This window comes from Dendrobium catenatum, unplaced genomic scaffold (genome assembly GCF_001605985.2).
Source record: "Dendrobium catenatum unplaced genomic scaffold, ASM160598v2 fragScaff_scaffold_1483, whole genome shotgun sequence".
Taxonomy (NCBI): Eukaryota; Viridiplantae; Streptophyta; class Magnoliopsida; order Asparagales; family Orchidaceae; genus Dendrobium; species Dendrobium catenatum.
Window position 1 is genome coordinate 1,478,521 of NW_021319945.1, and position 23,268 is coordinate 1,501,788.

At 35.3% G+C, this 23,268-nt stretch overlaps 2 protein-coding genes across 4 annotated transcripts; one reads left to right on the forward strand and one right to left on the reverse strand.

Moving 5' to 3' along the window:
• Positions 1-477: 477 nt before the first annotated feature.
• On the reverse strand, positions 478-6,325 carry LOC110115467. The gene is made up of 2 exons (XM_020848712.2): positions 5,446-6,325; positions 478-2,815 (listed from the first exon to the last, which is right to left on the reverse strand). The coding sequence occupies exon 1, from the start codon at positions 6,159-6,161 to the stop codon at positions 5,469-5,471; it is 693 nt and encodes a 230-aa protein (XP_020704371.1). The 5' UTR covers positions 6,162-6,325; the 3' UTR covers positions 478-2,815; positions 5,446-5,468.
• Positions 6,326-10,841: 4,516 nt separating this feature from the next.
• Positions 10,842-19,776, forward strand: LOC110115446. Of its 3 annotated transcripts, none has more exons than XM_020848673.2 (7): positions 10,842-11,133; positions 13,977-15,468; positions 15,552-16,238; positions 16,320-16,403; positions 16,524-16,599; positions 17,224-17,540; positions 19,378-19,776. In XM_020848673.2, exons 2-7 carry the CDS (start codon positions 14,167-14,169, stop codon positions 19,585-19,587), a joined length of 2,676 nt encoding a protein of 891 aa, XP_020704332.1. In that variant the 5' UTR covers positions 10,842-11,133; positions 13,977-14,166; the 3' UTR covers positions 19,588-19,776. The 3 variants fall into 3 exon arrangements, with proteins under 3 accessions (XP_020704332.1, XP_020704331.1, XP_020704330.1); XM_020848672.2 differs by having other exon boundaries at positions 10,842-11,087; XM_020848671.2 differs by having other exon boundaries at positions 10,842-11,062.
• Positions 19,777-23,268: the final 3,492 nt, after the last annotated feature.

A 23,268-nucleotide genomic window follows, 5' to 3' on the forward strand; every position in this document is an offset into this window, starting at 1 on the left:
CAATGCACTCGATCAAATAACCTTTAAATAGAAAGCAAGTGATCAATGGGATGTGGTTGCTTAAAGAGCTACTTTATGTATTGTAGTGGGGTGGGGTGGGCTGTGTGTTGACTTGACATCACCAGGGTGTGTTAAATCTCTATTAGCATTTGAATTAAAATTATGTATGTCCGTCTAGTCAATTTGAATGATTTGATTTACAAATCAGCTAAACCGAATGATTTTTATAATAAAATTTAGAAAATCGAATCGATAAACTATTTTTCAAATTTAATTGAAATTTCATTTGATTAATTAGGTTAGATTTCGGACAGGCCAAAATATAAAGAATTTTAACAATAAACCTAGTTGTTTTTAACTTAAATAACATGCATTACGAAGAATTCTAAAAAATCTTTGCCAAAATTTATTATTTTGGAATGAGGAATAAATTGTATTCGTGTTAATCTTTTCATCACTAATTATTTATTGTTCGTGGGCTTTATTGACTGAAAATTAAAAAAATTAGTACAATTCAAAATTTTATTTGATCAGTTTTACAAAAATAAAAATAAATCCAACAATGGAAAAGTAAGTAAAGTCAAAATTACATCCAATGACTAAATTATTGCTTTAACAATTGAACCAAACCCACCAAATAAGAATTGCTTCTATTTGATTTTTGTTTATTTTATCCAAATAATGCACATACCTATTACCTAGTTAAAATCTACATGTAAAAAAACTTTATCCTATATCAAGAGAGAGGTCACTTTCATGATCACCCACATTAAACCGACTTAAATATGAATCATGATTTAGACCAAAATTGATCAAAATCGAATTTCTTTTTTGTGTCAGAAGATGTAGAGATTTCACTTTTCCCCTTTTTTTTCTTTCATTCCCACAACAAGAGTGGCTAGAAACTTATTTTTTTAGTTTAGATCTATGGGTTAAGTATCATCTAGCTAATGGTGAGAAAAGATTGTTTGCTAGCCATTACCCGCCACCCTTGCTCATCAACATAATACCAATGAAAATAGGATGCAAACAACAGGCAACCATAAGCTATAGCTAATAGTGTTTTGAAACTAATTAATAAAAATTCTGACTCTAGAGCAAGCCTGATGCAAGACAAAGTAAATTGATCATGCAGGTAGAGATTTATGCTAGGGAATAAATAAAAACTGCAAATTTAAACTCCAAGGAAATTTATTAAGACAAGATATTCAGGCAACGCAACTACGCAGAAACAAGAAACTTGACTAGTAGCGACATTCACAATTTAAATGGAGTAAAGTAATTAAAACTATGAGAACATGGATAGCTAGAGTCCCACTTTTAAATTAGGATTAGTTGCAAATGAGGTCCGAAGCTCTTGATTAAGAAAGTAGACTAAGCAGATTAGTTGCTACGCTTGTTTGATGCTACTTCAGAGGGGAGAATAAAACATCTAGGCTAAACAGTAAATAAGAAAATGTAAGACACTTATCTTGCTTGGACGTTGAACAAAGTGTTGACGAAGAGGCCAATAACTCCCTTGGTAGACAACGACTTTTGCTGAATCTCTGAAAGGGATCCTCTAAGGTGACTTTGGAGGACAACATTTATTGATTTGATTGTTTTGGGAAGGGAGAATGCTATTTGGAGTGTTAGTGGAGGGTTTAATGGAGGAGTGTGGAGTTTTCTAATGATTAGAAAATGAGTGAGGATTAGTTTTGGCTGTTTTGGGAAGGGGATATAATGAAAAATGTGGTTTAGTCACTGTTGGGAAAAGTAAGTAGCAGGTTAGAGGGAGTTGGAAGGTTATGTGGCTTTTATTTAATAGGGAAATGAAGAGGGGTTTTGGGAAAGTTAAAAGACAACACTTTAACTTTTGGAAAAGATTTTGGAGAATACGAAGAGGCTTGTATTTAATAGGGAAATGAAGAGGGGCTTTGGGAAAGTTAAAAGACAGCACTTTAACTTTTGGGAAAAGGTTTTGGACAGTACGGAGAGGCTTGTATTTAATAGGGAAATGAAGAGGGGCTTTCGGAAAGTTAAAAGATAGCACTTTAACGTTTGGGAAAAGGTTTTGGAGAATACGAAGAGGCACAAGGTGACTTTCCAACTTCCAATGAGGAAGTTGTAAAGACAGAATTTTGTTGGCTGTTGGAAGGGGAAATTTCAGTGTTTTTTTAGAAGATAAAGGGTCACCAAAGTGGATGTTGGGTAGTTGGTTACTAGCACTAGTAGGGAGGGTAAACGGAGGGTTATTGGTGGGGTTAGAAGGCTTTGGACAGTAGGTTTCCAAGCAGAAATTTGCTGCAGGAGTTTGGGAACGCCGGTTGGGAGTAGGGGAAGGGTTCGGTTGGGAGTTGGGAAGGAGATGGAGAGATTTGAGAACAAGGATAAAACCAAGAGCCAACGACTGTTGACACTCACGCCACTAAACTAATCTTTACCAAGTTATTTAGAAGGAAGAAAACTAAGCTCCAAAGGTAAAAACGTTTTCATCATTCATTAACCAAATTACAAATGATGAGGGGTCTTATATATAAGCCCAAAAAGAAGAAAAAACAACAAGATCAAAATACCCTTGGTCACCAAACATAACATCCCCTCGCATGAGGGTAAAATAGGAAATAAAACAACACAAATCCAAAAGATCAAATAAAACAAACTACATATAAACCGACTCAATCACGGCTGCTGATCTCCGGCCTCGGCGATGATAAACTTTCCATAACCGGATGTCCCCATCAAAGCCTTAATCAATAAAGGTAGAGCTAAGGAATGGAACCAACGAACCGAGCAAAACGGTTTTGAGTAAAGTCCTCAAAGAACACTAGCACACCTACCAATACAAGCGGGTTTCAAAAGAGAATTGTACTGGTTATTAGAAAATCTTCTACCGTTCTACATAACAAAAAAAAAAAAATCCCTTTTCTTTAAAAAAAAAACCCTTTTCTTTTGAGGTATGATAGGGCCTAAGGCCATGATAGAGTCATAAAAACCAAGATTAACGATGCCCTTATAGAGGATTAACGAAATTCTTTGATATTGATGATGAAATTTTGCTTCGGATATGCGTTAAGGTCTTATCTTCAAACATTGTCACATCGGGAATGTGGTCCACAGCTAATAAAAGTATCTTTGGATCTAATTATATATTTGATTCTAATTAAAACAATTTATAATTCCATAATTATTTGCTAACTGATACTTTCTAGTTGAATAAGGACGAGATAATTTTAAAATACAGAATATAGGCCAACTTAAATATTTGAAATGAGCCTTGCAAAGGTTGAGAGAGCATTACTTGAGACAAATCCCATGAAAAGGGGTGTCCCCTAGCAAGTTTCTTGGCACAAATAAGCTTTGCAACTTTGGTAGAGAATTTCATTACAACAAAATATAAAGAAATAATATAGGAGTTAAGTATCACCAGTGGGTGCTACTTTTATGATCTTTCAAGTTCTACAACATATCTATTTAATCATTTTAATTTTTGGCCACTCAACTTAGCAAGTAATGATTATTTTATTGCTAAGACTTGGATCAATATAAATAGAAACCTAATTATAAATTTATAAATTTTATTTTAATATCCCTTGATAATTTCTTATCGCTTAATAATCATGAGACAATTCACAATTTTAACTACCAAACTTTAAATCTACAAGTTATATATCACTTATAACCCCATTTACTTGTATAATAAATCTAAAAACTTAAAACTACCTTAGCTTATAAATATTTTCTCTCTTGTTCTAACTTTTCATTATTTCAAAAGATATCTCCAATATTAGAATTACATCAACCATAAAAAGCAAACATGAAGAAACCTCACTTTTATTATCCTTTGAGACATTTTCATTACCAGCATAAAATGATAAAAACTAAATGTTAATTTTGATGTAATTATATTATAAATAGAAATTCTAAGGTAACACCATAACTACTTAATACTAGTTAATACTACATCAAATATATCTAACATTAATAAACCTTTGGCTTTTTTTTCAAAAAATAGACACCAAATTAATTCTCATGATCGGATTATTTGCCTCCATAAGATCAATAAAAATTATATAAAGATCATTTAATATCTCTCTATTTTTTAAAATTAATTATTATGATCATAATGCTCCTTTTTAGAATGAAACCAAATTAATTATCTAATACTGAGATAATTTTTCTAATACTATGTTCCATTACCCTCTCTCTCTCTCATCACTTCATTGTACGTTTATAAGTTTGATTGCTATATAATTATTATAATCTCCTTTGTTCTTTAACATTGAAACAAAAATATTTCTGACACCTATCTCCACTATGTACATTATTGCAATGAAGTGATCATTAGGTATTTTTGATAGCAGCACGAGCTGCTCTGCGTTTAAAATGCTTGAAACCTATAACAATTTAGAAAATCCCAAATTTAACCCAATTTACCAATTCCAGACGATAAGATTCAACAACTCCAGCCAAAGGCAGGAATTAGAGATTTAACAAATTCAGTCAAGGATATAATTGTATATAATTGTGAGAGAACTGCAAGGGAAAGAAATATTTATCTCTAAAATAATTAGCTGATTTGAGAAATTAATCAATTACTAATAGAGTTTACAAAAATATGTTTAATCACTAATGGAGATTTGATATTTGATTTATATCTAATTTACTAATTAGTAGACAAATTAACCATTCACTAAATATATCATCATTTGCCTTATCCCAAATAATTGTACTAAATAAATATACAACTGACATTAATTATTAATTTCTTAAAATATTAATAAATAATAAACCAGCTAACAGACTAATTACTATTTGATCACTTAATAAGTTAATCCTACTTATAAATTTAATAATTTTAATTTTAATTAGTATCAAATTAGACATTTATTACTGCACCAAAACTATTTCATTAATTAATTAGTAAATAATTAATAGATAAAGCACTAATTAGCCCACAAGTTAATTAAAATCCATAAATGACCATATAACTTATTTGTGATCATGCATTCATGGTCCAATTGCTAAACAATCCAAAATTAATCTATATCATTAATTTTTCAAAACAGTAATATCACAGTTAATAACATAATTATAATTTAATACCATTATCATCAGTTGATTTATCCATATAATCTTTCACAATAATTGTTGTTTAAAAATTTTTCTAATAAATAATTAATTACGCATTAGACTCAAATTACTAGCATATTACAATCACCATCCAAATGAATTTCCAAACTTTTAATTCCATAATTCTTTTACTAAATGCCAAATTGTTGAGTAAATTCAAACAGATCACGCATATTAACTATTAAGCTTTCATGAACAAAGTTACGGATAGAAGCATTAGCAGCAATTTAAAAATTTGGATTGATGTAATTTTGCTGGTAACAAATAACCGAAATGGTACCGTTCAAGGGTGAAAGAGTGAAAATCATTCGCGGATTTTAAAAAATTCCTTACCTTGACAAAGTTGTGAACCCTTTCTATAACTTTTTTAACAGACCACTTGAAGAGCTCAAAGTAATCATCTTTTTCTTCTTCTTCTTCACTTTCCGAGCTTCATTTTTATTTACAGAAGAAGAATTTTCTTTCATTCGATCTTTTCCATCCGCTTCTTCCATCTCTTCCTTCCTTTTATTAGACAACAGCGTCACTGTCTCAAGCATCTCCTTCGCCGTCTTTCTCGCCACCGCTGCCAGCTTCACCTTCCTCTCTGCCTCCACCCTCGCTGCCGCCGCCGCCCGGCTCATCGAAGCCGCCGCGATTCTCGAAGCGGATAGTAGCGCCCTCGCCGCCGCTTCGTCGATCGCATTGTCACCGACTGGAAAGTACGAGAACCCTTCGGGATCCTCGCAGATAGGGCATAGGTAATTGGACGCAGAGTCATCGGGAAAGCAGGAGGAGTGGGCGGCGGCAGGGCAACGGAGGCAGCGAGCGATACCGGCGACGGCGGTGTCTCCGGATGGCGGTGGAACGGAGTCGAGGACCTCGAGGCAGACCGAGCAGAATAAGCCACGGTGGTGCCGTAGAACGCAGGAGGTGCACAGGCGTCGGAAATTGGCGCGGTGAACGACGTGGTGAAGAGGCCAGGGGTTGCGAACAGGACAGAACTCGCTGTCGCATCGGCGACCTGCGCCGAAGGAGTCCGGCGCGAAGATTTCAACTGCTGTCGTCATGGTTCCTGATTGCTTTATGGAATTAGGGTTTCGCGTTCTGCCTGTCGTTGAGTTTCATCTCAAACGGCTCCATGAAGCGGACGAGAGTGTGATGGATTTCCAAACTAGGGCATCAAACAGATCGAATCAAGAGCCATCTTGGCTCGATCATTTTGGATTTCAGGATCTACTTCACGTTGATTAGTTATAGGAGGGCAATCATATGAACAATTATTAGGTCAGGTGACCTGACGTAACTCTATATTCGGACATCAATAATATATCGCCACGTGCTCTTACTCTTTACAACGTAGCCCGACGACCTGACCCTGGATTGCTATGTTCGTGTATTGCTCGGTATTGCTCTAGGTATTGCTCGGTATTACTCTATACTGCTAGGTATTGCTTGGCAATAACGAGAAATACTGCTATGTCAATATCAATACCGAGAAATAACGAGCAATACCGAGAAAAACTCGGTATTGTTCGGTATTGGTCTTCACATAATGGTATTTCTCGTTATTGCCGAGCAAAATCAACCAATACCTAGCAATACCGAGTAATACCTAGCAAAACGCAAACATAGCAATCCCGGCTTCGTTCCGGGTCGGGTTGTCGGGCCGCGTGGTAAATAGTGAGAACATGTGGCATTAATTTATTGGCGTCCGAACGTAGAGCTACGTTAGGTGACCGGACCAAATAAAAGTTCCAATCATAAAGCACCACATCACTTTTGCTTCTTATCGCCACTCAATCGTACTCGGAGCCTATTGGGCATTATTATTAGGATTTAGATAGTTAAAACTATTATTTTTATATATTTAATATATAATGCCTACCATTTTTTTGTAAAACATTTTAAAATTTAAACAAAGTCAAAAATACCATCAATCCTAACTTTTGTCAATAACATCACTCCATCTCATGAACGTAGTCCCTCCTATTTTTATATAATACTTATTCGTCCCCACAATTAGGGCTGCAAACGAACCGCGCCGAGTATGTGAGTGTTCATGTTTGTGTTCATTTAATATCAACTTGTTCAAGTTTGGTTCATGTTTGTTCGAGCTTTATTGTTTGTGTTCATGTTTGGTTCATTTAAATTAATGAGTGTTCATGTTCGGTTCATGTTCAGTTCATGTTCGTTCGTTTAGTGCTTATCGAGCTTGTTCGCGAACATATTTAACAATTTTTTTTTAACTATCAAACAAACACCTTCATGAACATATCTATGAACAAACACATTTATAATAAAAGCAATTGTCTATATAACAAATGCAATGATTATTTATATTTATTAATTCTATAGTCAAATATTAATTATTTTTATTGAGCTTATTCACGAGTTCAAATTCGAACACGAATCAAGCTTCTTATCTAGTTTAATGTCGAGCTTGTTCACGAACTTCAAATGATGTTGTTCGTGAACATAAATGAGCCGAACACATTAGTGTTCAAGTTTGTTTATTTAAGAATCGAGTATTTAAAATATTGTTCAAGTTTGTTTTTTAGTTAATTAAACGATCACAAACGATCTTTAATCGAATCGAGCAACGAGTAGCTCGTCGAACGTTTGGTTCGCTTGCAGCCCTACCCACAATGATCTAATTTGTACATTGCACAAATCTTATATAATATTTATTCCATCGCTCTCAAAAATGAGTTCAAAGTCTGCTTAGCCAACCTTTGCATAAGGCTTTGTTGATTCCCTAACCTGACGTATGTCGTCAACCCCGTCATCTCCAGAGTCCCAAAAGTCAACTACGTATGGCGAACTCTCATGGTCAAAACTATCATCGTTGCTCTCACATTCTACTGTTGAATGAAAATGCCAAAAAACTACCCACCACACCTTTGTCACCCAAAATGCAAAACTAGCAAATGGGATCCCACTTCTACACTTCCATTGTCTTTGTGGAAAGCTTGAGAAGACATCATATAAGATGATTCCTTAAGAGAGATCATTTCTTACATGAAAAACTTAAGAATGAGAAAAATTATATGGCTTAATTGAATTAATTTTACTAGTGTGAGTTAATTATAAATTCTAAATGTTGTATGTTTTTTTTTTACTAGAAAATAAATTAATATTGGAAAGATGGCTTCCATAATGTAAGTAGGAGCTTTAAGATGCCAAAATTATCATGAATATATGATTGATAGTTTTTTCGGCCGTTCTTCTTATAATATTGAAAACTCTTGGCCAAAAAGGCAAGCATTAACCTTACTAGCAATAGTGGGTGATAATGAGCATTGGCCTAGGGTTGGTAGTTTCAACAAGTGTTGGCCTTTTTGGTGACAATGGGCATCAATTAAGGTGTGTATTTTTTTAACCAAAAAATCAACCCTAAAACGAAATATATTTGATTGATATGATTTGGTTTATTAAGGAATTATTTGAATTTTTAGATAGGCATGAGGATTGGTTGGATTACGATTACTTATTCGATTTTAAAATAAAATAAAATAAAAATTGATTCAACCACAATCCAAAATTTCATTAATGCATAGTCAAATAATATTTACTCTTCAAACTCAAAGACCTACTGAAAACCAAATAATATATAGCCAATCAGTCTACCAATCTATCCAAATTAATTGCATAACCCTAACGATGATGTTGGAGAGACCAAGCTTCCTACCATAAAAACACCTATAAAGTTAATCTCTCTCTTGATCTCTCATTCATAACTAAAGTAGTCATCTTTCACTCCATATCAATACTTTCTATCACAAGTCATATATTAATCTTGAAATTAATGTAAAATTATAATAACATTATTATTATTAACTATAATCAGGGGCGGATCCAGCTTCTTTTTTTAGGGTGGGCAAAAATATTTTTTTTGTGGGAGATGGGCAAAGATGCTTAGGATTTATAAAATGAGGGCAAAAAAATTTTTTGAGAGGGGGCAAAATGCCAAAAATACCCAAAATATTCCAAATAATCCCTCTAAAATAAAAAAAAAATTTGAGGGGGGGCCTTCAAGTCAATGGGGGTCCGCCCATGACAATAATCATACTTTATAATCAAATCAAATTTTTTAAAATTTAAGAGAAATAATTTTCTCTCAATATTTTATGCCTAACTTTTTTTACTAATGTCACTCTTCAATAAGCTCAAAAGTCAACTTGAAATTAATCACTTACAACTTGGCTTGAACTTGGATCAACATGATATTAATTTTTTTTTTTTGGGGAATTAAATATTTTATTTTGACTAAATGTCACTCTTGAACACAACCTTATACTATCTATAATCCTAAAAGAACAACAAACTTCTTGTCAATTTTTTGAATCTCATCAAGACATTTCTATTCATAATCGTATTAATATGTTTTGCATCGACCAGATGAATTTTTAGATGCTTTCAAGTAACTCAAATTTTGTTTGGCTACTCTCCTCTTGCTATTTAAGTTTGTGTTTAGAAAATTTTTATTCTAATGTTCGATCATTTTCTCCTTGATGCTTAGTATAATCCTCATCGCTTAGTATAATCCTCATCAGAGAGGAAAATGATAGTAATTTACATACTACATCAATAAGATCCTTGTAAACAAAACAGGCTAACATCTATTAGATCATAAAACTTTTATAGTTGATTTTTTTCTGCTAAAAAAATTTTGACCTTATTTTTGAACAACACATGCTATATGAGTTTAATGCTGCTATTTTCAAATCTCAAGTCCTGAATGAGAAGAGTGGATGTATTTAACAGTTAACGTAAAATTTATCGAGAAATCATAACATTCAGGATACAGAGAACAGGGTAATCGTAAAACAGGAACAAAACACAAGAACATTAGTTCTGTATTCAAATTCTCATAAAAAAAAACGACCTATTACAGGTAGCCGTTAGAATATATATATACACAGGAAGAAAACAAAGCTATGGCTACACATTATTAGAATAAGCGGCTACACAGACAATGTCCCTAACTCCGGCTCGCCTGTAGCTCCGGCGTCAATGTCACTCTTGAACACAACCTTATACTATCTATAATCCTAAAAGAACAACAAACTTCTTGTCAATTTTTTGAATCTCATCAAGACATTTCTATTCATAATCGTATTAATATGTTTTGCATCGACCAGATGAATTTTTAGATGCTTTCAAGTAACTCAAATTTTGTTTGGCTACTCTCCTCTTGCTATTTAAGTTTGTGTTTAGAAAATTTTTATTCTAATGTTCGATCATTTTCTCCTTGATGCTTAGTATAATCCTCATCAGAGAAGAAAATGATAGTAATTTACATACTACATCAATAAGATCCTTGTAAACAAAACAGGCTAACATCTATTAGATCATAAAACTTTTATAGTTGATTTTTTTCTGCTAAAAAAATTTTGACCTTATTTTTGAACAACACATGCTATATGAGTTTAATGCTGCTATTTTCAAATCTCAAGTCCTGAATGAGAAGAGTGGAGGTATTTAATAGTTAACGTAAAATTTATCGAGAAATCATAACATAAATCTTTAGATATAATTATATGAAATTTACGCAACTCTTTCTTTTCCTTTCTTAGCTCTTTCCATGATGTATATATTATAAAATTTGAATGTATTAAGTATAGGTTGGTTCAACAAAAATGGGGAAATTTTTCTCTCTCTTATTTAACAAATAAATATATTAATATATTTATTTGCTGTTGGTCAATGCTTTAGAAGGCCGATCCAGCGCACCTCCCTGTAAAATCGGTCACTCGCCTCACTCACTCGCTCACTAACTCGACCGACACGGGTCGGGATCGTTCCTCTAACACGACTCGGTCGACAGCGAAACGCTTCCGGCGTTGCCGGCCAGGCCTCGAACATAAGATCTGGGCCGAGTCAACGATTGAGGCGAGAGAGCCAACGCGCCAAGATGCTGTAGTTGAGGGGCGAGCGAGCCATGGCTCGGAGGCGGTTCCGGAAGTTGGTGAGCTGAAGAATATCTTACTAGGGTTTCCATCTCTACAGAGCTTTCTTCTTGCTTGATTCTCCCTTTGGGTGATCCCATTGACCCCTTCCGCTTTTACTATGCGTTGATCATGTTATTCACATTTTCAGGCTTTTAGGGTTTATTTGTGCTGAGCTTTAGGTGATATCTGGTGGTTTTATACGTTCCTTATGCTTTGGAGTGCAGTTGGATTTACTATCCTGTTCAAGTAAGGTCGTGATAGGGCGATGAATTCGTGATACTCAGAATTTAGATAAAATCGACCGTTGTTTGATTTGGCACGTGGACTTGTACCTTTTATGTATGCATTTGTGTGGTTGCTGAGAACGTTTTAGTTGGGGGGTGAGGGAAAATCCGTTATTCAAAAAGTTGTCTTTTGGCTAGACTTTTCAGGAAAGAGTAAACTACTCGGAGTCAGGGATCTCAACGCACATATAACATTGAGGTTTTATTTAGTTTTTTTGTTCTTAATTTAGCCAAAATACGTTTTAATAATTTTATAGAGAACAACAATTTACACCGTTTAGTTGACTGCATTACTGATTAACGTTTTCTGTACATGTCATAAATGCTTCATGCATTGCAGTTGGACTATGGTACTATATTTATGCTCACATAAAGGGAATCTAAGCAAATTTTTTAAGAATTTGTTTACTGTTGAATGCCAAATAGAAACATTGTTAAAAATGACCTTTTTATTAGATTTAAACGAGAATTTGACGCTTAATAGAGCACAATGAAAAAAAAAAATTATTCATATAGTCAATCTCGCGTAGTGAGATAAATGTTTGTTATTGTTGTTTTTGCCAAATGGAAACATGATAGTTAAGGGTAACCTTGCGGGGGTTGGGGTCAGTAGGGCTGGAATAAGGTTTGCAATATGCACTTTGAGCTTCTTTCAAAATTTACAATTTAAATCATGTGTAATGAATAGTTTGTAGATTTACTTATGAATGTGGAAGTGTGTACGAATGGGGATGTTAAACTAATATTAAATATCACACAAGGTTATTTTATGTGTAAGATATAAGATTAAGCAGGTGATCGAGTTATATGACTATTAAGTCCACTAAGAAATAGTTAACTCAAGTGCACAAGTCAAAATATGTTCCATAACACTGAAGTTATCAAAGTTGAATTCAAACATGAGATGTGTTGATGAATAAGATTGTTATGATGACAGAAGAGTGATTGGATATTTAAAATCATTAATGTATTTTCTAGCCTATAAGTGTAGCACAAATTAATTATTATATTCACCACAGAGAAATGAAACCAAGTAGCATTTGAAAATAAAAAAAGAAAGTGCATGTATTGTAAAGTTATAGAGATCCACATGCATAAATATTTTTTACTTGTCTCAACCAACTTTAAGATTTATGTTCATGCCTAACCAACACCCGGACTAGAAATTTACTACCCCGTGCGTCGAACACAAAAATCTTCTTTAACAGGATAGTGCAACCCAAATATACATCGTTCTACATGGGCAAGTAAAACCATATATACTCTCTTCCATTGGGAAAATATAATCGAAACACTTTAATAAAGAGAAATTTTAATAAATTAAAATTTATCAAAACATTGGAGGTCATTAGCATTGTTTAAAATTGCACAATATGAGGCTCGCCTTAGCGCAATTCTGGTGAAAAGTGCCTCGGGGCTTATGGCTTGAGCTTTTTTTTATGAGGCGTACATGTCAAATTGGCTAATAAGGCCCACCTCGCCTAGTTAGCATGAAGCGTATATTTTTTTTATTAAAACTTACATAAATCCTAAACTAAAGCCCCGAAAAAATCATGTCTTCTTACACCCTCGAGCCACAGTAGTTTCCTCTCGACTAATTCGACCTCCAGCTCGCTGCCTCCGCCGCTGCCACCACCGCAGGTATCTGCCGTCATGGATCACTTGAAAACCGCACACCATCATCACCACCTCCTCTAAAAATTTTGAAGTATTGCTCTCATCTTTATGTTGATGACAAACATTCATGAAAGATGAAGATGATTGAAATAAATAAAAAATAAGTAGATTGCAAGGCATTAGACTCTACAGGATGAGAAAGGGGAGAGACTAATTTGTTATGATGATAACTCAAATAAAGACTCCCTCAGTGATGACAGTGCATATGATTTCTGAGTTGTTACCAAATATTTCATCTTTCTTTATGAATTAAATTTAGATGAGTAGGGAACTGGAAAAAAAGGATTTTGGAGTTGAATTTGATGTTAAATGATTCTTATATGCAATTCCTATCATTTATATTATTTTGCTCTTGTAATATTTAAACTTCAATTCTATTTCAAGTAATTTATCACTTATTATTTTACGTCTTGTGCAATTTTTTATTTTATATGTATGATAAATTGTTACTTCATAGTTAAATAGAAATTTAATATGTCATCCTTTAACATATTATTTGAGTATTATATAAAACTCACTTTTAACTGTTAGCTTCACTTTATGCAATTTTTTTTATTTTGAAGCTTACACTTTGCATCACAAACAAAAAATATCTCAATGCCAAATTGCGCAATTTTAAACCTTGACCATTAAAAACTTCACCTTCAAATGCTCTTAACTTAATTTTTTGATGGTAAATATAAAGCAAGCCCTTGATATAAAGATTTAAAATCAAATACAAAACAATTATTTGATAGAAAAACTCCTAGAGATCATGTTAAAATGGTTCCAATATGAAAACCACGAGGAATAAAATGGATGAATACTCTTCAAGAGATTGTACTAAATGGATGGTTAAGTTGAATCAATATATATATATATCTTTAAATTGTGTCATATTCGCAATAACAAAAGTAGAATATTTTTGGAAATTAAGTTTGTATGCATCTAAATAGGAAATTAAGAGGTGGGCTTGTTGTTTTTGATGCAGACTTGTGCTGTTGAAAGTCAAACTTTTGTTGTTGAGAATGATATTCTTTCAAGCAATTAGAACGCAAGATCAGGAAACAAGTTCAGGCACATCAAGTTTTGCTTTGAGATTTCACTTGCAGCTATCTAGAAGTTTGATGAATAATTGGGGGATGGCTCTGGTTTCTTGTTACATTATACATGATTGAAGGATGGCCCCACTTCGATCTTCAGGACACGCTGATCCAGGATGGGATCATGGTGTTGCTCAGGATGAAAAGAAGAAAAAGGTAAAATGTAATTATTGTGGAAAAATTGTAAGTGGAGGCATATACCGATTAAAACAACATTTAGCTAGGGTTTCTGGTGAAGTTAAATGTTGTAGAAAAGCTCCAAGGGAGGTTATATTGGAAATGAAAGAAAATTTGGAAGGATATCAGGGTAGCAGAAAACATCGATTGGTTGAGGGACAAGAGCATTTGTTTGATTTTAAATCAAATGATGATGGTGAAGGGGTAAATATTGGTTACAAATGGAAGGAAAAACAGGGAACCAGCAACCAAAGTGTTGGCCCGAGCTTCACAGCTCTTAGGTCTTCTGGGTTTGTTGATCCTGGTTGGGAGCATGGCATTGCTGTAGATGAGAAGAAGAAAAAGGTGAAATGTAACTACTGTGAAAAGATAGTAAGTGGGGGTATAAACCGTTTTAAGCAGCATTTAGCTAGGATTCCTGGTGAAGTTGCTTATTGTAAAATGGCTCCTGAGGAAGTGTATCTTCAGATAAAAGAAAACATGAAATGGCATCGTACTGGCTGGAGAAGAAGGCCTGAAATTAAAGAACATAATGCCTTTTATGTGAACTCAGAGGGTGAAGAACTTCCAGATGATGGAAACAAGCCTGTTCAGTTGCTTGCTGATAAAGATGTCTGCTGCGGCCAGTCAAAAAGAAAAGTAGAGAGGTCACCACTTCCCGGAGATGGCGATGAAGAGCAGCAGTTAAAGCACTTTTATTCATCTTCTTCATTTCCAAATATGCATGCAAGTCAATTAGCATCAAAGTATAAGCGGGCTAAACTAAAATCAGGGGATATAAAAGACCATAAAGAAGTTATCTCTGCAATATGTAAATTCTTTTATTATGCTGCAGTACCTTTTAATGTCGCAGACTCCTCATATTTCCACAAAATGCTTGATTTGGTTGGTCAGTATGGGCAAGCATTTAAGGTCCCTTCTGCTACTGAAATTTCAGGTCGATTCCTCCAGTATGAAGTTGCCGCAACAAGAGAACAAATAACAGAAGTTAAGGCTTCATGGAATAGCACAGGCTGCACTGTTATTTTAGATAAGTGGAAAGATGTGAGTGGAAGGACACTACTGGATACTCTCGTATCTTGCCCTAGAGGAACATACTATATTTCCTGTATTGATGCATCTGATATAATTGAAAACGTTTCTAGCCTTTTTAAATTTTTGGATGGAGTTGTTCAGGATCTTGGCGAGGAAAATGTAGTGCAGGTATTTTGTTCTCTTAAATCTTGCTTAAATTGCATGATTTACTTCAAGATTACCGTCCTTAATAAGTATTGTCAACTATACAGGTAATCACAGAAAACACTGATTGTTTTAGATCTGCTGGTAAGCTGCTGGAGGAAAATAGAAGATGCTTATTCTGGACACCGTGTGCTATTTATTCCATTGATCAAATACTTGAAGATTTTCTGAAGATAAAATGGGTTGCAGAGTCCATTAGCAAAGGCCAAACGATCACCAAATTCATTTATAACAATGACTGGTTGCTAAATCTTATGAGAGAGGATTTTACTGGAGGAAGAGAGCTTCTTAGATCGGCAGCTACTAGGTTTACTACTAGCTTTTTTACTCTGCAAAGCTTGCTAGCGCATAGGCCAGCTCTGAAAAGATTGTTTCAATCTAGCAAATGGCTTTCTTCTCAATTAGCTAAGTCGGATGAAGGCACAGAAGTTGAGAAAGTTGTCATGAACTCTACATTTTGGAAAAAGATGCAATATATTAGTAAAACTGTAGACCCTCTGTTGAATGTGATTAAAAAGGCTGAAACTAGAGAGGCCTTGCCAATGCCTTTTATCTATAATGACATATGCCGAGTAAAGCTTGCTATAAAAGCTATTCATGGGGAAGATGAGCGCAAGTACAGTCCTTTTTTGAATGTGATAGACAGCTATTGGGAGTCTCTGTTTCACCAACCTCTTTACCTGGCAGCATATTTTCTCAACCCATCATTCCGTTACCGTCCTGATTTCATGGCGGTATGGATATTAAATGTATGATTATATTTTGCAAATGATCATCTCATTATAGTAAATTTGTGTAGTTTTGTGTTAATGTAGCGGCCAGAGGTGATTCGTGGTCTCAATGAATGCATTACTCGATTGGAACCAGATAATGGGCGCAGGGTTTTAGCTGTTGCTCAGGTACTGATTATTTACATATTCTAAGTTTAAACTTTCTTCGTTTTCCTTCTAGTCATATCAGGATTAACAATCATTCCGTCCTCATTTGATTTGGACTTCATCTCATGCTATTTGTCATAGATTTCTGATTTTATTCTTGCTAAAGCTGATTTTGGAACTGAACTGGCTTTAAGTACAAGGGCAGAATTGGATCCAGGTAATTAGGTTAACCCTCTAATTAATTTTAAATCTAATCCTATGAACTACTTGCTTAGTTCAGTATAGGGGTGCAAACGAGTTGAGTCAAGTCGAGTTTAGGTCCTTATCGAGCTCGGCTCGTTAGTTGGAAAGCGAGCTAGAGCTCGTCTCATTGTAAACGAGCTCGAGCCGACTCGTGAGCCATGGGCGAGAATTTTTAAATTTAGGCGAGATTTTTAAAAATTATGTAGGATTTTAAAAAATTAAACGGGATTTTTAAACTTAGTCAAAATTTAGAAAAAAAAATGAAAATTTTAATATTTAAATAAAACTTAGGTGATTTTTTTAATTTTTTTAATATTTAAATTTAATAAATAAATAAAATTATTTTAAAAATATTAAATTTTATTCGAGCCGGCTTGCGAGCTCACGAGTCGAGCCGGCTCAAGCTTGAACTTGAGCTCTTTTACTAAACGAGCTCGAACTCGAGCCCGAGCTCGACTCGTGAGCTTGATGAGCCGAGCCCATAAACAAGTCAAGTTCGAGCCGGCTCGGCTCACTTACACCCCTAGTTCAGTATTCCAAACTGACATGATTTGTCTAGGTGTTCCCTTTTTCTGATCCATGTTATTTTTGCTGATAGCTGCATGGTGGCAACAACATGGTATTAGTTGCTTGGAGCTGCAGCGAATCGCCATTCGCATATTAAGCCAGACATGTTCATCCTTTGGTTGCGAACACACTTGGAGTGTCTTGGATCATGCTCGTAGTTCGAAGCAAAACCATTTGGCTCAAAAACGAATGGATGATATTACATATGTTCACTATAATTTACGACTTAGGGAGAGGCAGATGAAGCCAGCAAGTAATAACTTTATATCTCTTGATAATTTCTTGTTAGAAAACACGTTGGCTGATTGGGTTATTGGGACTGACAAAAGAGCTTTGCAGGAAGAGGAGGTAAATCATTTCCATTTCCTTGCATGTTTCATATATTTTCCATGTTTAGGCAAACTTTTGGTTTTGGTACTGTGCATACTTGCTTCTGATATTCTATGTGGATCGTCGCCATAATATTTGCATTTGTTCGTGTGAACTAAGTGTATATAGAATGTAGAAGAGCCAACTAGTGTTTGGAACTCGGAATCGCTTTCACTGTTTCTTGACAATGTAAAGCATCATTCAACATATCTGTAATCACTGGTGCTGCTTCCTAGCAAGCCTTTGGCTGTTCAAATTTCTTGTCAATACTCGAGACCTCAAATGATGATTTCTACTGGTCCGTGATGTTACCTGACCGTGATCCAATTATGTGTTTTCTTTTGTAACTTACTTTCAGGCTATAAAACATGAGCTCTTATTAGGTTGTGGAGCATGAATTTTTCCCTACAAAGAAAGCGCATTCTATGGAGATTTATTCGCTGGTCTAATAATATTTGTGGGTTATTTTATTAAAAAGGCGTTTTGAGGATTTTATCGTATTTTTTTACTGTTTTAGATTTCTCTTTATATGGAGGGGGCACATCTTTATATTGTAACCAAGAAATTACATTTGCAATTATACACAATAAAATCATAGTTTGCGCCTGTGGAAACAAAACTTAGCCATCAATTGGGTAAACATGTATTAAATTCTGTGTTTTTATGGTAAATTTGTATTAAATTCTGTGTTTTTTATGCGTTTATCTTTTTTTTTTTTAATGCGTTGACTTTTTCTATTCCAATTAGGTTTTGTCTATTCACCAACAACTCTAGTACTAAAACACCACAATTTAAAACACTGATGTGGGATGAACAGCTTTTTTTAGGTGTATGAGGCCTCATTTGAGACGGGCTTAATTTTGTCTTTGCAAAGTATTTTTTTTGTTATTGTTTGTACGTAACACTTTTGTAAAATTGTTTTTTACGGAATTTCATTTTTGTATTGTTTTCAAAAGCTTTTTAGTATTGGCTTCTTTGTTAGAAATCTCCATTCTCTCCAACAAAGTTTTTAAAACTACCTTTCACAGAAGGCATCAGGTAACCAAACGAAGCCCGAGTACTCAATTTATTTTAAAGTTGAAAAATGAGATTTATGAGATGGCTTCTTAAAGGCCTTGACAACCTCTCTAGAAAGTAATTTGTTGCTGGACCGGTCCAGTCGGTCCATGCGGGACTGGCCGAGACACGAAATGGCGGAAGTTTTTCGCCTGGGCGGAGGCCGCGCGAGCCGCTCGCCTTTTGATTTGTATGCATTAAATAGTTGATTTTCCTAGGCTTTGATCATCTTGAATTTGGCTGAAATTTGAGCTCTCTTAGATTTAGGTTTTCTTTGGGCTCTAGCGGCGTCTTGAGATTTTGGAGAGATCGGTCCTCCTCTCGAATAGAGGATCAAGTGTATCTTGCTGTTTTTATTCTTCTATTAGTGAAATACAAGTGTTTTGCTTGGTTTTATTTCAGATTTCCACCCAAATTCCTCTGTTTTCTGCTGTAGACAGCAGAATTTCTGCTGTTTGCTCTTCTGTTTTGACTAGGTTTGCTTGCGAACTCAAGTATTACCTTAGGGTTACTTGCGAACTCGAGTATTTCCTATCATAATTCTGCTTTGTAGATTACGGCTTTGTTTGGGACGATTTTGTTCTTGCTTTCTAAAGCAACTTTTTAATATAAAAATTTCTTGAATTTGAAATTATTGTACTAGAAAGCCGTTTTACAAAGATTTACAAAAGCTGTCCCAAACGAAGTCTACATGTTCAAATCGTTGGCTTGAATATTCATTTGATGGCCTCTTGATAATTTTTGCATGGTAATGTACCAGGAAATTCCTTGTGATGGGATGGTACAACGAGGAACTCATCAACATGAAGTGAACGATCAAGAGTTCTTCAATGTAGAGGTGGGGAAAGTTCATGGCGATGTGTTAGAGCATATTGATGACACTTCAGTTCATCTTTCAAGCACTGGAGCTGTCAATGATGATGATGATGATGCTGACCTTGACTTCCTTGATGAAGATTATAGTGATTAGCTTATGTATGATGTTCATTTATGCTGTTACATAAAATAAATTGCTGAAAGGTGCTTTGTAATTTATGCCCTGTAAATATCCAGTGCTGGATCTTGAGTTATTGGTCGATGAAGATTGTATCTTACTTGCAATTTGTGTAGAGAAATGTATATTTTTGTACTGGTATTGTTCTTTTCTGTTGTGATTTTCTCCATGTTGGTATGATATTGATATATGGCTCTGCAAACAACAATTGATGGTCATTTCATGGCTCTGTATTCATCTTGCTTTAACTCTGGTGTTTTTTAATTATTAAATTAGGACAAAATGAATAAATTTGATAATTTCGGCACTCAATTCGATCAAATTGATTGGTTTATGATTGTTCCTCAATGACGGGAGACAAATTGTACATCCTTTAGGTCAATAGACTGCTTAATTACATGAATCAAGTCATGTTTAGCCATTGTGTTTTTTTTCCAATTTTAATGGTTTCAGTTTAGGGTTTTTGGTACACCAACTCATTTAACTGTGAGAGTTACCGGTTTTTAGCTGTTCTAATTTTAGATTGAGGTTTTCAAAGTAATTTTTTAATCCGGTTCTGAAATGGTGGACACCGTCGGCCGGGAACAGCAGTATTGCATAAAGCTCCGGTTTGGATAATCTTTTCTGGACTCCCGGTCGAATAAAGGCAACGAGAGAGAGAAAATCCTCCTTCTCACACTATTTGTGCATTCATCTTTCAGCAAAGTTGTATTTGTGCTAGGGAACCTAAAGATATTTAGGGGCTGTTTGGTTGCCTGAATTAGGGGGTAAAGTAAAACAAATATATGCATTTATTAAATTCTGCTGTTTGGTTAATTTCGAGCTGAAGAGAAAGAAAATCATCTGAAACATTAGGCGTCCGGAGGCGGATCCCGCGCCTTCCAAAGCCACTGAGCGGGTTTGAAATTCTTCGTTCTCCTCGTGCAATCCCTCCTGCGAAGAGCGAAGTCGAACAGCCAAGAGGGAGCCGAAGTCGAACAGCCAAGAGGGAGCCGAAGTCGAATAGCAACGAAGGAAGGAGCGATCCGTGCGGTCAGTCGCTCTCGCGCGAATGAACGAAGTCGAACGACGATCTCCGTCCCTTTTCCATCATCGTCACCTTCCTTGACGATCTCCGTCCCTTTTCCACGGCGCTTACTCGCTCGGCCGTGCTCGGCCTCTCCGATCTTCACGTTACTCTTCAGAAGCTTCTCCTCGCCGACTGTGCTCGCGGTGGCGCCCGCCTCTGGATCCTCCTTAACGCCAATCGTATCGCAGGCGAGTTCCGCGTTCTTCTCCGCTCCGTCTCCATCGCCCTCGAATTCATACCGCTCGACTCCGTGGACCTTTCGGCTGAAATCAAAGACCTCGTGCGCCTCCTGCATTAAATGAAATGTTGCAGCCTGAAGGTACGTACAAACAATCCTATAGCTACGGGGGTGCCGCTGATCAACGACACGATGGTGTTTTTGGGCGCGGTTACCAGCGGTGCGATGGCCCCTGCACGGCCATTTTCTGCGGTGGCGGTGATCGCCGGGCTTGCCGCGATTAGGTGGACCTTGCGGCAGGGGCTGCTGTTCTAGACCAAGGATTCATCCAAGCGTTTGTTTGTGCGTTTGGTCCCACTCTCTTCAGTTGGTGAGCCCAGCAGCTCTCTCTCTCTCTCTCTCTCTCTCTCTCTCTTCACTTTCCGCTGCAGCTGCAGTTGGTTGAGCTTTTGCCGCGGAGGTGGGAAGTTGGCGGTGGCCCGGCAAGGTACTCTTTTGCGGCAAGAGGCGCGTGGGGATCTGTGGAGTTTCTTTTCTTGAGTATTTATTGTTTTTGTTTCTGTTAATTTTTCTTTTGCATAATGAGATTAAAGGAGGATATACTTGTACGTGCTCTGTTTTACTGATTAATTTGATTTTTATTTTAATTATTTTCATTTAATTTGTTGCTCACATTCTTAGAACATTTCTAACGGAAAAACTTATTTACTTTGCAGTTCTCCTGCAAAGTAAATCATGGATGGTTGCATGAGTATCCATGATTTCTATCAAATTACTTTAAAAAAAAATTTATTTTTACTCTAGATCTACCTAACCAAACAAGGTAAACAGTTCTCCTGCGTTTATTTTGCAGACAACCAAACAGTATCAACATATTCGGAATAAAGTAAATTTACTTTACATTGCATTTACTTTACACTGCATTTCTTTTTGAGGCAACCAAACAGCCCCTTAGTATGTTTTAAGTAGAAAAAGAAGTGCAATTGAACAAATTTAGTTGTTCTAATTTTGGATGTATAAAATTTTTTTGAATTAAAAATTTTTATATTAAAAAGTTGCTTTAAGAAAGTAAGAAAATTATTTCAAATAAAACTTGAGATTGATTTGCTCTTTTACTGCATTGAGATCCGCTTTGGTTCAAAGGGATTTGATTTTGAATCAATTTATTTGAATTAGTTCGATTGCTACCCATAAGTTCGACTTTTTTTAACATATATAAAAATTTGGAAGTTATCCTAAAATTACTAAATTTTTGTTCAAAATAGGCAGAAAGATTTAAGTCAAGCTTTTTATTTGTGAATTAGCTAATTCAACTTGATTTAAGTTTGACATGTTATTATAAACTTCATTTGATTAAGAATGAATGTTGATATTATTTTGTTGCAACTCCCAAAGTATTTGAGTTATAAATTTTCAAAATTGTTATTTGTATCATCTGAAATTATTTTAGAGTGAACTTATAATCATAACAAATGTTTTAATAAGAAGAATATAATGATAGCAATAACATTCAGATTTGAATGCACATCAACTAACATCAAGTGCACGAAAATATGGTTGAAAATGTCACAAGGACATTTGAAGACTCAACTTCCTTTGAATATCAAGTGCTTATTGCCGAAGAGCTTCTATTGATATCATTAAAACATCAATATATTTAAAAAATATTCTATGATAGTCCGAAGACCAATCAAAATGTGTCACATCACCCGGTACCAACAGTACCCTAAACACCGGTACCGAACAAAAAAAATGACATGACGCATTCTTGTTGATCTCCAGATAACATCCGGTGTCCGCACATAACAATTTATCTCAAACAGAACCGCGAAACTTAAATGCTCAACCAAAATCAGGATACACTCAAGATAACATGTAAAACAAATCCAGATCTTCTGAATGTTTTCAATACTTCCAGTCTGAGCTCTGGCCAAATTATTACGTCCTCCGACCGGATGCAGAGAAACATCCGGTCGCAGGCAAAATCCCGCTGTACCGAGGTGTACCGAGTTTTTTTCGAAAAACTCAGTACACCTCGGTACAGCGGGATTCGGTCTACGACCGTATGTTTCTCTTATTCGGTCGACCGGACCAAATAAAACTTCAACAAATTTACCAATAGGAAAAATACATCGTATTAGCGGAAGAGCAATTAGCTCTTCTACACGCTAATTGCTCTTCTTCGGCTGCGCTAAGCCTTTAACATCTGTAGATTTAGAATCCCGAGTTCCGGCTATTTAAGGATCAGGGATCTCAGTTGAGATGCGAAAATCAGATAAAAATAGAAATAAGATCGAGCTTGATTTTCATGAAGTGTTCACTCACAATATGTTAACAAACCAGAATTGGTGTAAATCTGGATTAGAAATTAAATTGCAATCAAGGAATGATAATTTAAGAATTCATGAAG

Excerpts from the sequence above, each read along its gene's own strand:
- LOC110115467 (XM_020848712.2), bottom strand. The coding sequence starts at position 6,161 with ATGACGACAGCAGTTGAAATCTTCGCGCCGGACTCCTTCGGCGCAGGT.
- LOC110115446 (XM_020848673.2), top strand. The coding sequence starts at position 14,167 with ATGGCCCCACTTCGATCTTCAGGACACGCTGATCCAGGATGGGATCAT. Across the intron at positions 16,404-16,523 it reads GGGTTTTAGCTGTTGCTCAG|ATTTCTGATTTTATTCTTGC; the intron begins GTACTGATTATT and ends TATTTGTCATAG. Across the intron at positions 17,541-19,377 it reads GAGCTTTGCAGGAAGAGGAG|GAAATTCCTTGTGATGGGAT; the intron begins GTAAATCATTTC and ends GTAATGTACCAG.